Below are 16,790 nucleotides of genomic sequence, written 5' to 3' on the forward strand. Positions count from 1 at the left end.
ATAGATCTATTAATACCACATCTATTCGGTCTAGTAATTTTGGTATTTTAAGTGAAAGTATCGAATCAGATCAAGTTGTAGCGATACAGGGTGTAAGGGGAAATTGTAAATTTCTAAAGGCAGTGTTTGTTTCTCATAAGATTGATAAGATAAATTCTCAAAAGGACGACATGAAATCTAGCACCAGGCTGCATTTTCTACAGGCTAAATATGTAGAGATCTTTATTAAGAATGAGCTGAGAACGGTCAGAATTATTCAGCAGAGATAGATAAATTAATGAATATGTAAATCATGTGTATTTTGTTTGGATCTTGGTTCTATGGTTATTATCATATTTGTAACATGTGCTGCTACTTATTGCTTATGATCGTATCAATGAAACTTATCAATAGAAAAATGCAGATAAGAGTTTCTAAGTTATTTTTCTACTCTGTCAGATGTAATACTGAACAGCTTAAGTTTCACAGGTTCTTATATACAATACTTTAGATAGGCTGGCCTGTTTTCATTCATACGATTGTCTCGCATAGTCATCGCATAGACTTGGGTGGTTTGTTGTGGAGTTTTAATTAAGCTTAGCATACGCACTTGAAGTAGTTTTGTGTGGATCACACTCTAATAGATTGGCATAGTGATGTCTCAATGATTGGTAATTCAGTAGCTTTCGAAAGGTTGCTGACATGACTATCTAAAAAGATTCTAGTGAATTATAGGGAATGTGATGTGATGAATCTGTGGAATATTAGACTATTGACCAGGGAAAGCTAATCTCTGCTTCTCATGTACAAAGGCGAGCAGAAAGACATGACACGAGAGACATTGGATGGGTAGGATCCTGCACCATGCTCAGAGAGCTGGTCATCTTTTTCAGCATGTTGTTTCAGAAATATGCACAGATCTAATATAACTTTCCATTCTGGATCACAACATGAGTCGCAATCATCATTATGTGAGATTGCTTCCACTCTCACGAGCTGGTCTTCGCAGATCTTGGCTTTGGTGCTTCTAACGTGAGAGAACAGGTGGATGAGGGAGTGGGGCTGTGCGTTGGTGTTGGGATTCGTGGAGGAGAAGAGGTTTGTATGTTATTATATGTGGCATTATTTGAACCAATACGACCATATTTTGTGGTTATTATTCGTCTGAGTGAACACGTGAAATTGGTTGACCTTCTCTGATCAGTATTTTAATTATTAAGGCATGTACGCACGGACATCATTAACGAAGATCATATATAAAGTCTATCGGGTTGTCCATCTGGTTACTTCACGGTCGATTTATAACAATTTGGATAAAAATCATCTATGACGGTTACTCTCAGCTGACATTGGATTATAAAACACTGATTTCACTCCTTAACAATGTTAGTGGCTTTGTGAATAGCATGTTAATATGGTGAGGATAATGATTCAATGTGGGTGATTTATATCTTTGTGAGATGTGCATTGTGTGCTTTTTTCTTGCTGCACTGTTCTGAGTGCCTGGGTTACGACACACTCGCCATCTAATTACACCATTTTCCCTGTTATCATAACTTATCGCTACAGCATGGACAATAAACACTCTCATTACTACAATACTCATGAGTGTTCTGACTTACTGATCCTTACTATGTTATCCTAGATACATTCCTAGCGGGACGAGTTTTTATTGTTGGTTATTCATCTTACCATGCGAGGCATCTTTAGATAGTAACTCGGCAAGCTTAATAGGAAGAGCCACATGACGACAATATGAACCTTCCCTTCTACTTTCAGAAGCACATAATGTGTTGAGTGTTACCGGTAGGAGGGGCGTTGGTCGTGTTAATGTCTCGAGATCGAGTTTCTTTCGTATGAACTTGGAGGCCGCAGAGTCATGAATTTGGGGTTACTGCCACCTCTTTCTCCCGCTCAGAGAGTGAATGTGAGGGTCGGCTCAATGGCCAGCTTCGAAACGAGTATTCAGGGACAGCAAATAGTGCTAGCATGCCTAGTTTTATTTAGATGACTTAGTGTAGCTTGGAGTCGCTATGGTTACGTACACATGAGGATCAGAAGACATCAACAAAAGTTCTCTGCTAATAGGTATGGATTTTCGTATGGTAGATCTTTCTTACTTTCATCAATAAAAATCACTTTTATTCTTCAATTCTGTACACATAATAATCCTCTTATAAGGCACTTCATGGACCTCGGTTGTTTCTCTGGAGCTCGTACCTTAGACTGCGCGGGCTTTATGCAGCGTTGTCTGACATAGATTGGGTCTAAACGTGAAGAATGAGCTGGTGGAGCCTTATAGATACGGCACATTAGACGCAGACGTTATGCTGCACCACTTAGATATTGATGCTATTTCACCATGGGCGCCCAATTGAAATACAACCGATCTTTGTAATAATTAACTAAATATACAGGCGCCTCATATTGTTGATTCCTCTAGATAATTGATGATGTTTTTGAGACTAGACATATTGAATTGAGATTATAAAGGTCCTGAATTGGGAGCATACTTCTGGTGGCAGGAACAAATAGGCCTACCGAGAACAAATTGGAGATAGATATCAAACTCGGCCGACTATAAGAACTTTAGAATGAGTTCATGGTCTCAAGATTATTTAGTGCAAAACTTCTAAGAAGAAATGGAAATAATAAAAATTACACCATTTTGAGATATTTGTAATTTGTAAAAATGGAACATTGTCTTCTTCGACAGACTAACTATTATTGGAACATACACATAGCCGTGGATAAGTCATACGACTGGGTAGTTGTTTGGATTTTCCATATGTATTTAATTTTAAATGTAATATAATAACAGCATAACCTGTCAAGGGTAGTCTAACATCTTTTTTCGCACGCTAATTTAGTCTTCCTACTGTCATCGGTCTCTACTTCTGAGTAACGGTTGATCTTGGTGTGTTAAAGGGATAAGGAAACATTGTTGGTTGACATTAAAAGCGCTTTAATTTCTAGTTGGCAGGTGATCGCTCGCTCGGATACCCGATCTTCATCGTAATTATGATTAGCTATTCCATCTCTCGAGTATTGTGATAATTTTAGCAGACCCTGGTAAGCATGCGGATCGTCTCACTTAAGAGCTAACATATGCATGTCAATGGGATAAGTCAGGGCCATACCACAAGGAAAAAAGCCCACGCTTCCTTAAAACGTGACTTGAAAACAAATGGACTACCTAGACCAAATCACGGAGAGACGGATGGAGACCACTAGACAAGCAGACGGGTCCATATGTGAGGTTGTTGTGAGCTCTGGAAATGTAGAAAGACTAATTATAAGGGTTACTCTAACATGCGTGAAAGAAAAAAAACACAACTACAGGTCTGCTTTTTATGAGGAAACAGCCTTATAACATGATTAAAAGCTCACAATAGTCAGATTTGTGTAATACAGGACCTTTAAAAAGAGCTAGAGCACTTTACAGCATGCATCACAGTTTTAACTGTAGACACGTCACTGTGAATTTTCTGAAGAGGGTAAATACTTGGCTGAAAGTTAATTAAACATATTTATATATTTTGTGTTTAATTTGGAATGTTATACAAAGTTATACAAATATTATAATTTCAATATAATAATTGTGTATAATTGATTGATGATTATTTGAGTACAGGAAAGACTTACATTGAGTAGTGGCGACAGCTCGACCACCACCATGGGCTCGCTGGGCTGTGTTTCAGGGCGGACAGTCACCGTCAGAATCTTGGAGTTGATCACTGCAGGTGAACTGTGAGGACAAATAAATACAAAATTGTTATTAATTGTAATACATTTAACAAGGTAAACCCTAAAATCACACATAACTCTGTCATAGTTCATTTTGAGTGGTTTGAGAGTGTTTGAAAACGCAAGTTCAGTTCATTTTTCATAAAATTTTACTTTTGATGAAAAAAAAAGCAACTGCTCCCATCTACATCTTGAAATGAACAGACACCCAATCAATTTTAATTTGAGGGTGAACCAATAAATGTCCTCTACGAAGTAATAGGTACTTTTAAAACCCAAAACATGCACCATAGATACAATCATCCTCCATTTATCGGACAAAATAGTGAAATAAAAACATCAGGATCATGTAGAGCGGGTCAATATGAACATTTTAAGACCAAAATGACGAAGCCCACAGCAGCATTTTCAGAGAGACAATTTTTCAATGTAAAGTCAATTGGAGCCAGACCACGGTCACTTCCTATTTGGAATGTGGCAGCTAGCGGGTTAGGGTTTATACATATATATATATATATATCTATATATATATATATATACAGTATATGGGTTAAATGCAGAGGACAAATTTCCCTATGGGGGACAAATTCTCATTTACTGCTGATCAACCGACAGCTATACTTGAACTTAAAATGATCAGAGTTAAAAAATATTCTAAACCAACCATATATAAATATGTTTGCTCGATTTTACATGACCCTGAACTAAGACAGACTTAAAAAATAAAGTGTTATTTATGGAATTCACAAAGAGGCAAAAAACATGTCTGTACATAAAAAAATATAAGGGGCAATATTTCATAAAATCTCCTGAAAATATGAGGATCTATTAGGACCTGTATGCATTCTTGAGCTGAGGGCAGACTACAGTAGGAGCAACATAACAGATCCCTCTCATCCTCTGTTAAGTGCACTGACCGGAATCTATGGGCTCAGGGCCAACACAATCACTGTACAGTGTCGCCATGGCCTTTTGACAACCCCACATTCACCATAGACTCTCTGAGGGTTTATGACACACAAAATGGAAATCCCTAAGCACACTGCCAGAAATAGACTGACAATGAATAACATCGAGGTACTACAGGGAATGTGTCTTTTTTACCACTTGTCTGATAACAGGGCATATTCAAAGACAAGCAATAATGGACCGGACGGCTTCGGATGTCGGAATTATAAAGAATGAAGAAGTAGAAAGTAACTTGGGAAGATGAAAAAGTTTGATAGATACTTTGAAATGACAGAAAATGTAACTTAATTGTAAAGGAACAAAAGAAAAGGGAATTGCATTGAATTGTCGTTGAGGTACTTACGTTGGTGCTGGGAGGATGACACCCAAAGTCCGGTATAAGATGGCTCCAATCACATAGTACATTGGAGAATCTGAGTCGGTCTCTGTCTCTGTAAATCAAAGAACACAAGAGACAAACATCAGTCAGTACTCAAATACAGAACCTAGAAGAAATTAACCATTAGAAAACAGTACAATTTGAGAAAACATTTTAGTCACAAATTATGCAGTTTTCTATTTCCCTATAATTTACAAAAATTTTGTAAAACCTTAGTCAAATTGAGTTTGCGCACCAAGGGGTGGACAAATAACAAGATAGTAATAAGAATTTCAATCTCTGCTAACATTTGGCCATTTTGCCATTATATCCTTGTGCAAAGTCCTTCTGTATTTTATCCTTGAGTGTCTTCTTAAACTGATGTGTCTACTTATGAAGTATGACAGTTCCTTGATGTGTATGGCTTTGAGGTCAAAAACAAAACCAAAACAAAAAACAACTACATAATTGCAACCCTAGCCTACAATACAAGTGAATACACAAATATCCACATACAAAGACTTCAAGGCAACTACAACATCAGAGAAATAGACATTTTGATTCATCCTAGTTCATTTGTGATTCAGGTGATGTTACTGTTAATATTATACATAACTGGCCAAGTATTGTGTATGCAGATGTAACATTTCTCCAGAGGAGCCTCTAAAGCCATTTTAATGAAGTCCAAAGCTGCAGCTAGCATTGTCTTGCCCCATTTTCTTTCGGCATTGTCTCAAATCCCCACATGTCTCTTCTTAAGAACGCCTTTTTGTCATCATAGTCAGTTTCTACCCAAGTTCTCAACAAATTTTACATCCTTTTCAACAACTGTTTTTCAGCAACCCCTTTCCATTCTCCTCCTCTCCTTCTTCTTCCTCTTCTTCTTATTCTGAGCCCTTCTCCACAAAGAGCAGAGGGGGCTCCCGCGGAGACATATACAGTCCGTGTGTAAATGTCACTTTGTCTCAAGTTCTTTCGGGGATGGGGGCGTACTTGAGAAAAGCAGAGTTCATGGCAGGAGACGACACTCCCTCCTTTGCCCTTTCAGCCCGGAGGAGTGACGGAGGAGCATCGGTTCAAAATGGGGGGAGGGGGGAGAGGAGATGCTATCAGACACAGGGGGTGACTCATCCAAAATCTGTCTGCTTGCCTCCCCTTAGAGCGCACACTCAAGAAAAGAGAGGGAGAGATATGCACGGCTGATAAAAAAGAATCCGCTATTGTGAGTTTGAGAAGGCACAAAAAACAGATCAAAGTCGGGAGTGAAGAGCCAAGAAGACTGATGGATCCTAATTGGACAGAGTCTGGAGATGTATTCAAATGAATTCAAAGTGCGTGCGGGGCAAAATCCGTTTGTGGAAAAAATAAAAATGGCATTTCTACATTTGATTAATACCACCGAAACTGCTCCGTCACTAAACCTTCATTTCCGGCCTACGCAACTTTTTTCGCCAGCCTTTTTCCGCTGCGACGTGATCGGTGGTCAGCTGTAATCCAGCGAATGGCAACGCATTTGTCAGGCCAACGCAAACGCTAATGTACCGTTTGTCAGCAAAATATATGCTCCAAGCTTATCCCAGGATGTAATTGATAGTTTTAATCTGAGATGGGAGGAAGCCTGCTGTTCTACATAAGTAACTTTAGGCCTTGTCACTGGACTTCCTACTATTTAGAGAATCTTGAAAGTCAAAAAGTGCCAAGCTAACTCACCCCAATAGGATGAAGATTGTGGATGCCTGCTTTATTTAATAGATTTCACAATTTGCTCTTAAATGTTTGAAATTATATACACTTTACTTTAATGCCATGCTTCCGATTCATTTATGGTTAAAATAGGGCTATAACCACTTGTTTAATGAGATAGGAAAGTCACACTGCATGGCTGATTTAGGAGCCAGTAGGTTATTAGCTGATCTTAGCATAAAGATGAAACAGCAAGGGGAAGCTGTGCACATTTATATATTTGAATTTACCAAATTGCTTCCAAGTATCTTATTAAGGCTCCAAGAATTTCATTAAAATACCTTTGCAGGGTTTATGTTTGAGGCACTGTATTATTACCAGTGTGACCCTTTGGGATGAGAACTGAATGGCTGCGTATTAGAGGACCACCCTGCTTCACTTCCCGACTGATCTGTACTGGGGCAACGCAAACATAACTTTATTAGCTGAAATCAGGTACAGATATTTTTAGATGTTCTAACAGGTTTCACTTATTTTGTTCAAAAGAAACAACATAATTTGGCGCATCTCTAAACTTCACAGCAAAGACTTTTGAGACAACAGCCAAAGCTGACACAGATCTATCAGACACCTCACAAAAACACTGTCAACTTGGTGACATGTCTTGCAACTTGTCACTTTGAGAAAGCACTCAGAGCTGCGGTGAAGAAAACATACCTCTAAGTTACTTAATGGGGGGAACAAAATAAGGGCAGACCAAAATGGAACAGAACCAGATGCTGATGGATTTTTACATTCAATTAAGATGCATGTTATGACATTATGAACATGAAAAACCCCATGCTGTTTCTTGCAATGGTACAAAAGTTCCGAAATAGATCAAAACAACAACCAAAAATAATCAGGGAATAGTTTCTCTACAATCTGAAATAGTGTTAAAACCCTTAAGAGAAATACAAAAATGGCACAAATCTTTGAAAAGATGTTCCTGATTCACACGGATCTTCAGCTGTTATAAAACCAACAGTGAAATATAACGTAATTTTCTTTCTTTTTAAATTGTTTTTTATTAAAGGTTTATTTGGTTGCGATAGTGCAATGTAACAGACTTACATGATGCACATTCTTTAAATACAAATACTAATTATCTGCTGTCCCACATTCACTCTCACAAACACACATTTATGCACCATCGCAGGAGCAATGTGGGTGAAGTGTCTTGCCCAAGTACACAACAGTATACACTGGTCATAGCGAGATAGTGCACTTACAACTGAGCCACTGCCGTCCAGCTACTGAAATTGGTATTGGTCAGTGGCCTCCCATCACAGAGCTACTAAGATGGTATAGCTGATATGCAAGTCTCAAGCAAATACTCGAGAATACTAGGAGAGATGGTGCAACAATCAAATGGTTAGGCCAAAAGGTTGGGCGGCAGTAGCTTAGTTGGTAGAGCATTTGCCCACTGATCTGAAGGTCGGCGGTTCGATTCCAGCTCTCGACATAAACATCACAGGTTGAGTGGTCAGATCCACTGACCCACAGGTTGGCTGGTGTGATTCCAGCTCCCACAGATGAATGCTGTCGTTGTGTCCTTGGGCAAGACACTTAACCCACCTTGTCCACAGTGTCTGCGTACACTGGTGTGTGAATGGGTGAGTGGTTCCTTGTTGTAAAGCGCTTTGAGTGCCTTGAAGGTGGAAAAGCGCTATAGAAATATGTGACCATTTACCATGGTTAGGCCAAATTCAAAAGTTAAATAATAATAAATAACCTCCCTGGAAGTACAAGTTGTTTAAAACTGATTCACTAGAATCATTTGAATGATTGCTCATAACTTTAATCACTTACACCATCTTGAGAATGAACCATCTTGGAATCTGAACAGTGTTAGGCCTGGATCACTAAAGGGAAACCACTGAGAATACATGTGCAGCGACAGAGAATTAGTGGTGAAAGCACTCTAACACATTCACAAACCCGAAAGTCAATGGCTTGATTCCTGCTCGGACCTGTACATACTGTCCTGGGGCAAGACACTTCACCCACATAGCCTCCAGTGTTGAAGTCCACTGAGGTATGAATCATTAATATGCCTCCACCAAATTTAGAAACAATAACATTTCTGCTCATTTTGAAAATACAGGCTCTAGACACTGTCCTGTACACGTGTGTGTGTGAGTGGAGGGATGAAGAGAGAGAGACGGCCATAAACGAAGAACTTGAGGCAGCCTGTGGCCAGTGAAGCGACTCATGAACCTATCAGCTGGCTGCGTGCACGTGCACTCTGTGAGCTCACGTGCACTCACAGAGGAGACTGCAGGTCCTCATGAGCATGTTTAAGCTGTCCGACTGAGATGGGCTTTCATTACAGGCTAAATGAACCAAACAACTGATACCAATCAAGTGGAGACCTCAACTCAGGGAATGTCAATGTGCCATCACTAAAATCCAGCTGATAGTAACTTCCCAGCACACAGCAGAAGTACTGTATTAAAGATCACAGCATAACTTTTCTGGTCTGCCATGTGCTTGTGTCAATTTGTATATCAGGTTGCCTATAATGTTCCACAGTATGGCATTCAACAATTATTCACTGACAGATCTTTTATTACTCAGAAATACTTTCTGTCAGGGTCACCTCTCCAAATAGCTGAAATGTTACATGGCCAAAAGACATCATCTGCATAGCTCCAATAAGACAGATCCTCTGCACCACTGACCAAATCTCCATAGAGACAAGGAGTTGGTGTGCACTCCTCCAGAAAAGTTACACAGTGCAACTTCAAGCAGCAAACTGTAAAGTGAATAGACTTCAGATTGTATGAAGTAATCATCTAGTCAAGGAGTAAATGCCGTATAGTAAGTAAAAACATGGAAAATGAACCAAATAATAATATAACACTGGCACTGGTTTCTATCATCATGACTTGGTATTAAATGTCTCAGGGATGAAGTTTCCTCCTTTAACTTCTGCTATATAAAAAGGCTTTCAGTAATTATATCCCGAAAAGCCAGTAAATAATATTGGTAAGTATTTCACTGAAGCACACTAAAGCTCTACTCAAGCATATTAAAGTGTAACTGCTAATGAAACTGAAGCATTTAATTATGCATTTTGAAAGGTGTATTTGCAGAGGCTGAACCCTAGATTTTATGAGGAGAACACTTCACAAATATGCATATCTATGCATATCATAAGAGTCTGAATAAGATGTAATACTGCATAGAGCTATGGGACAGATGTTTTAGCCAGATGATGATACTTTATCTCAATGGCAATACAACAAGAATTGGTGAATTCCCTTAGTAATCACTTCTGTAAGAAACTAACAGCCTAATGGAGTATGAGTTCTCTGCTGACAGACCATAGTTGCTGATATAGGTCCTGTGTGTGGCTATGTTTAGATGCACACCAAAATCTGATTATTATCTGATTTCTGGAGTTATCAGATTTCTGAAATGTCATGTACTTAGATCTGATGCGAGTAATGTGATTTCTTTCTGATTGTTCACACCTTTGCAGGTTTTGAAAGGAAAATCATTCAATCAGAAAAACAGAAAATCAATCAACAAAAGGGCAAACCCACCCCCCAAAAATAGATAAAAAAATAACATTGAAAGAGTTGTTCAAAATTCATTGTACTTTGCCTTCCAAATAAAACAGATGCTCAAAAAAACAAAAAACAAAAAAACATTCAGTAATTCACACCAGTTATATCAGATTGCTTTAGTTCATGTAAACACACATTAAAACAGATCAATATGGCTTATTTGATTATTCCAGTAATGCAATTTTTACTGGAGATGTAAATGTCCATAGTGACTTCTTAAAAGGTGATCACTACATGAGTTCTAGAGACCCAAACTAGTATTTTAATTCAAAAATATTATCATCTCCATTTTCAGAGCTACTGTGTTGTGTATCTAGTCTATGCTCTCTATCCTGAGATAAACCCCACTTGCTGTCGTAAATTCAAAATAAACCAGAACACTGAACAAAACAAATCGTAAAATTGTTCCATTAAATGCAATCTACAGCCTGGGGTAAATAACCACTTTTAACATTGATTAAAGAGCGCGAGGGTAGGCGAGCTGAGGTGAGCTGCGGCAGGGTCAGAATACAGTGTGCCAATCAAAAGCCCGTACCTGTCATCACCAGAGGTCAAAGTTCACAGTGGCTCTGATCTCCTGACTTGCAGCCACTATGATCTTTCATTTGGCCTGCAGCAGATTTATCAGGCAGGAAGTTGGCCACTGTAATTTCCTGGGAGATGCGACCTTTGCTTTTGAAACTACTGGATCACATCTGAACGACTCTCTCTCCACCTATTTCTTGAAAAATATATTCTCTTTTTCTCCCTTTTTTAGTTTTGATAATTGCCAAAGCTCCTTTTGAACCATTTTCTATGCAGTCCTGAACTTGAAAAGAACTGAAATTATTTTGTTGTTATTATACGTTTTAGATTTTCTCTACGCTAAACAAAACAATACCAAATGAAATCCTCTGATGCTTCATCCACAGTTGACAAGACAATGGAAAATGAACAAACAAATTGGAGGGGAAGCATTAGGGACCTACTATTGTCAAGATCTAATTACTATAATCAACGGCAAAGCTAAATGCTCCATTTAACCTATTGAAACCGCTATACCCCCATTATGAATAGATAACTACACAGGAGGCATCACTCAAAGCTTCGATAAACAATAGCTCCACAAAGCACAGGACTCAACTGCTCAAATGCCTTTTGAACTTAATAGCACACACATTTACCATTGTTTCAAAACATTAAAACTATTGACAAAGCTGGTACTGTACATGATTTTTTTTTTTTTATAAATGTATTAATCAGAACTTAATTAAAACAGGATAACCAGCATTGTGTTATAGTACCATGCAAGCTAGAAGAGAGAATAAAATTGTCCATAAAGCTATAAAATACCTTCGCCCTCTGCCTGCCAGTCTCTTTGTCTGCTCCTGACACTTGGCTCTGATTGGCTGTTTATGTTTTCCTGTCTGTAAACTGGGGTTGGAGATCACGTACAATACAAGCATGTTATATATGTACATACTGACACAACACACAGGGAGTGCCACAGTAAAGAATTGTTTACGCAAGGCAACACCTTCCCAAACTCAAGGAGAGGCAAAGTGGTCCCTGGGATTATGAGTAGTGTGTCCCTGACATTTAGCTACATACAAAGTAAAATTTTGTAAAATACTATTTAAAGGTGTAATATGTAACTTTTCTAATCTCTACATAGCATAAAGAGCAGCAAAGGTCTGCCTCTGTCCCTGATCTCACACACTGCCTCAGGTTTAGGACGACCCTCCCTGCATCTCTGCCCCTCTGTGCATTTGTCTCCCTTCATGGTTATCTCCCCTCACCCTTTCCAAGTCAGAACGTGTAAAACTTACTCCACTAACTGGACTCTCATTTGGCAATATCAAGCAAAGCGTATCTGAATAGAATGGTACTTGCGTGTGCATTTGTATCTTTATTTACATTCCCACTTTAATCCCATGTGCTTCTCATGATAAATGTTAAATGCTGTATGAGCTTGGTGATAGGAGTCAGCCCCGTGCTGAAAGCAGTCAGTCTGTGACGAGACGCCGCTGTGATAGTAGTGATCCACACTGACATACAAGTAACACAAGTACGACTGCTTCAAACGCCTCATTCACGTTGTGTTTTTTCATAAAGCACCAGTTTTCACAGCATAGACAGAAAACTGACCCATCCACTGTCTGTGCAGCTCAAGAGGAGAGGAGGAGAATGGAAAAAGAGGGAAAGGAGGAGGGACAAAGAGAACAGAGAGGAGCTCTCAGAAAGGCTTGTATATTTGCAGAGCACCGAGGCCATGTGTTGTGCTAGTTCATGGCTTCATGCACAAACCAATGAAAGACAGTCACAGCCTGTGAAAGCCGATTTTAATGACATAATCACCGAGAAGAAATGGCATTGATAGAATTAGTAGAGTTATATGAGGTTAATTTAGGCATTTATATAATGCAAAATGTTCCAATATAATAAATAACATGTGTCTCTCGAGGCTGTGCTGGGGGCTTGGAAAAAGAGAAGCACTGCATTAGACATATGAATCTCCGTGAAGACAAGCAGATGACAGTTACAAGTCAGATCTGTGGAGAGGTGACCCCACTTTTTTGGCAATAAAATCACATGCAGTTGAAAAAATGCGATCAGTAAGTTGAATGCAATCCTGCGAAACATTCCAGATAAAGCATCTCCATGGAGACAGACCTCACCAGAATAGTTATAGTGTTTCTTTAAGAACTCTACCCACACATCTGAAACTATACCATGACCTGGACGACTGACAACCTCTAGGTGCCACAAATATAGAACATGCCTCACAGATGATTGAACAATGTCTTCTAGTCCTTCCCAAGAGCATCTTACATAGTCAATATTACCCTTCAGTGTCCTTCAGCTCCCCCTTCACCCTGTGTTCATATGCAAATGTTTGATCCCATAGAGGAATGCTACTTCTCAAGGCAAAACGTTTAGATTTAAGCTTAAGCATTAAATCACTGCCAACTTCCAATCAATTTTGATGAGAGTTTATTTGTTAGTACACTTGCCTTCAGTGGGGATGGTGAAGACTTCCTTGGGGATGTAGAGCTTGTCCTCCGCAGTTCTGGCCCAGTCTTTCATCCCTCTGCGGCCCTTCATGGGGAAGTTAATATCGCTGGAAACTGCTGACACTGGCTCTCTCTGAATGGTTATCACTGGCAGAACAAGACACAAAGCAAATGCCTGAAATTGACTGCAGTATGAAACAATAACAGAGAATACTGTATCAATGCAGGCAGTTCAGAAAATCTCTGCATTCACTGTTCAAAGTATGTTGTCTGTTATGTGAAGCAAAATAATGCGTTTTAAAGCATATTCTTGGATCAGAGTGAAACTGTGAAAAAATAGCACTGTTTTCATAGCAATTAACAATTCAAAACAAAATACAAGATCTTTGAACTAAAAATAGTGCCTATAAACAAAAATCTGAAACCAATGAATATATTTGCACATCCAAATTTGGCCAAAATCTAGAATCAATAATTAAATCACCATACATGAATTCTGAATTCATCCTAAAGTAAAATAATTTTAGTTCTCATGGGGACTTGTTTAGGTCCTGTTCTAGTTTAGTTGTGGTCTAGAGTCGTGGTTTAGTATCAGGTTTATTCTTGGTTTAGATGCCATTTTTGATACAGTGAATGTGTGAATTGTAAATATTGTTTATTTGAGGTTTTAATTTTGACATCATCATAAAAGTCCAAATGGAAGACTTCTAGATACTTTAAAGAAAGGTAATTTATGATTAAAGGGCCCATATTACACTATTTTCTGATCTATGGTATAATTTTGATGCTTCGTTCATCAAAAACATACCTGGTGTTGAGTTTTGCTTCATTCACCAACACAAACCCTGCATATTTAGGTTCTCTCAAACTAAAAACACTCTGCTCCACCTTGTGATCTCATGTGATACTACAAAAAGTGCTCCACTGTGTTTTTAAATGATTCACTAGAATCATTTGAATGATTTCGACCCTTGAACTGCCAATCTCTTCTGAACTAAAGGTTAAAGGTTGCCGTTTCCTTGAAAACTACTGCTTCGTGACATAAGGTGGAGCAGAGCATTTTGATGTAGATGTAGACAGACTAATAATAGAGGGTTACACAAACATGTGTGAAGGAAACAAATGGAGGTAACAGCATTCTAACATGGCTAAAAACTCACAAGAGTCAATTCTGACTAATCGAGGACCTTCTAAACAATGATCTTGGTGATACATTGCGCAGACATGTTTACATAGTACAATCGTGGTATTATGCCTCATTTGATACTTACTGAGATTGTTGGTAACCACTAAGAAACTTTGAAAAGGCTTCTGGGCTTCTCCAATGAGGTGAATGAAATCTTCTAATATCCTCATGAGCAGAGCTGCCCCGGGAGCGACCTGTGGATGGATATACAGGCCTGTCATTACACATACAAAGCACTACTACACAGCACTGTATGACAAGCCAACACCACTGGAATATTTCTCTACAGTCACCTCCCTTGGGCATGAATTGTGTTCTAGAGCAGTAAATTGTACCCATAATATCATATGCTAGTGTGTACAGATGGAGAGTAAACAAACCCTCAACCCAAGGGCGTAGGACTGGAATGGAAATAGACTAATTCAGTAACACTGCTATCTTAAATAATGGACAGCCACTGCAGTCGGAGAAAGAATTACCTTAATAGTAGGATGCACAAATAAATCTGATGTGAGGGATGCAATTTTAGGCCAAGGGTACAGATAGCGCTGAACTTTGTGTGCAAAAAGTAAAACAGTCCTAAAAATGTGAAAAAAGATAACTAGCCAAGTTCAGTGCTGGCATTCTAATTATTCTAATTATTCACCATGATACCAAGTTTATAAGCGTTTTACTACTAACTTTCAGGGGCCAGAGCAGAGTTTTGCTGTCATGCTACTTCTAACAACAACTACTAACATGTTAAAACAGCCTAGCACCAGCCTAACTTCCTGGTTGGTGGATAATAAAAAGGCTTTATCATTGAATGCAGAGAGACACACATCAATAACTGATTTCAACCCCAGAAGCAGTTTTTACTATATATGTTACTTTATGGTATGAAGGAGAGGCTACAATCACTTTACGTAATCAACTAACCTGATGTGCGTCCTCCCACTTCTCCAGATTTTCCATGTCCAACATATGACTGACTATGAGGAAAAATTTCTATAAAAAATGAAAGTTCACTGAGTTAGTTCCAAAGTTAAAGTACAAATAAAAGCTCTGAATCATCATAAGAACAGCTTGTACCTGCACGTCGTCGGGAGCTGGGATGTAGGTTGCTCTTTTGAAGGTGTCCGTCACATTTCGTAGGATCTCCGTGGAAAAGAGAAGGTCGCCACTGTAGTAGCTCCTCCTCTGCAAAAGCTCCAGGAGACTCCGTACGATCTGAGACATGCCCTCCCCAGCCAGGGTCCTCTGACCCTTCGCCAGATGCTCTCGTAACTGCAGCACAGACAGGACACATGTGAGAGGAGAAGGACATTGCATTTGTATACTAAGATCATGATAACAGCTTTGATTTAGAACCACATAGATAGACAAAGCTTACGGACATTGTAGATTTATGGTGTGCTCACACTCACACATTCATCACCTCAAAACTGGGACAAAACTGGACCAGACCAAACCAAATCGACATTAGGACTAAAACTGGGTCCAAACCAAGTATGAATGCACCTATAGTGTCTGCAAAGTACTTGTGAATGATATAATTCAAAAGCTGAATTTTGGCTTTTGTCCTGTAAAAAACATTTGTGCTTTATACTAGTATCAAATAGAAAACTGCTTCAGGTGCAGTAATATGAGAATAAAGAGTAAATAAAGAGTGCTACTACTGTATATTGATTCTTATAATATTTCTAAGCCAGTACAAATTGAGGATTGCAGTTGAAAGGTAACCCACTGTGTAATCAGCTGCTTAACATGTAAATAAAGTTTTATTTCTTTGTTAAAAAATAAATAAGTAAATACAATTTCCCTTGGAGTAACAAGCCAATCAATTGTCTGTCTGCTCTACAATTAACTGCCAAGTCAGTGACAGTTTGACACTATGCCAATGACTTGAAGCTTTTTAAGAAGTAAAATAAGCAAGATTTTCTTAATTACAAGACAGTCGCCGTCTGTGGAAGTTTTTGAACTAGCTAGCTTGTTATAATGTATCAAAATCTGTTGCAAATCTGTTAGCAAGCTGAACTGCAGGTTGTTTCTTCAATAGCCAAAGCATAAGTGGAACTTTTTATTACAATTTGGAGGTCGACGTTCCAGAGAGAGGAGCAAGCCAGTCTGTGTTCTCAATACAAAGCATTAGAGGGAACAAGGTAAGGCCTGGGACAGCGGAAGATAACGGCAATCACACAAAATTAATTATTGACTCTGGTGTTAATGAAAGGTTGAAACAGAAGCTAACGGTGCAATCAGCTCTACGACACAATCCCCAT

General features: G+C 38.8%; 1 protein-coding gene across 1 annotated transcript in view; it reads right to left on the bottom strand.

The window, feature by feature from the left end:
* adgrb2 (adhesion G protein-coupled receptor B2) overlaps window positions 1-16,790 on the bottom strand; it is a 198,544-nt gene that overhangs the window by 96,390 nt on the left and 85,364 nt on the right. The window contains exons 9-14 of the mRNA XM_055157617.1: window positions 15,601-15,795; window positions 15,448-15,516; window positions 14,615-14,723; window positions 13,344-13,490; window positions 5,039-5,126; window positions 3,625-3,727 (exon numbers count right to left, since the gene is read on the bottom strand). Coding sequence (XP_055013592.1) covers window positions 3,625-3,727; window positions 5,039-5,126; window positions 13,344-13,490; window positions 14,615-14,723; window positions 15,448-15,516; window positions 15,601-15,795 — 711 coding nt within the window. The remainder of the gene's footprint in view (window positions 1-3,624; window positions 3,728-5,038; window positions 5,127-13,343; window positions 13,491-14,614; window positions 14,724-15,447; window positions 15,517-15,600; window positions 15,796-16,790) is intronic.

The sequence above is a fragment of the Boleophthalmus pectinirostris genome, unplaced genomic scaffold (genome assembly GCF_026225935.1).
Source record: "Boleophthalmus pectinirostris isolate CB_2022bp ecotype Guang Dong unplaced genomic scaffold, ASM2622593v1 HiC_scaffold_21, whole genome shotgun sequence".
Lineage (NCBI taxonomy): Eukaryota > Metazoa > Chordata > Actinopteri > Gobiiformes > Gobiidae > Boleophthalmus > Boleophthalmus pectinirostris.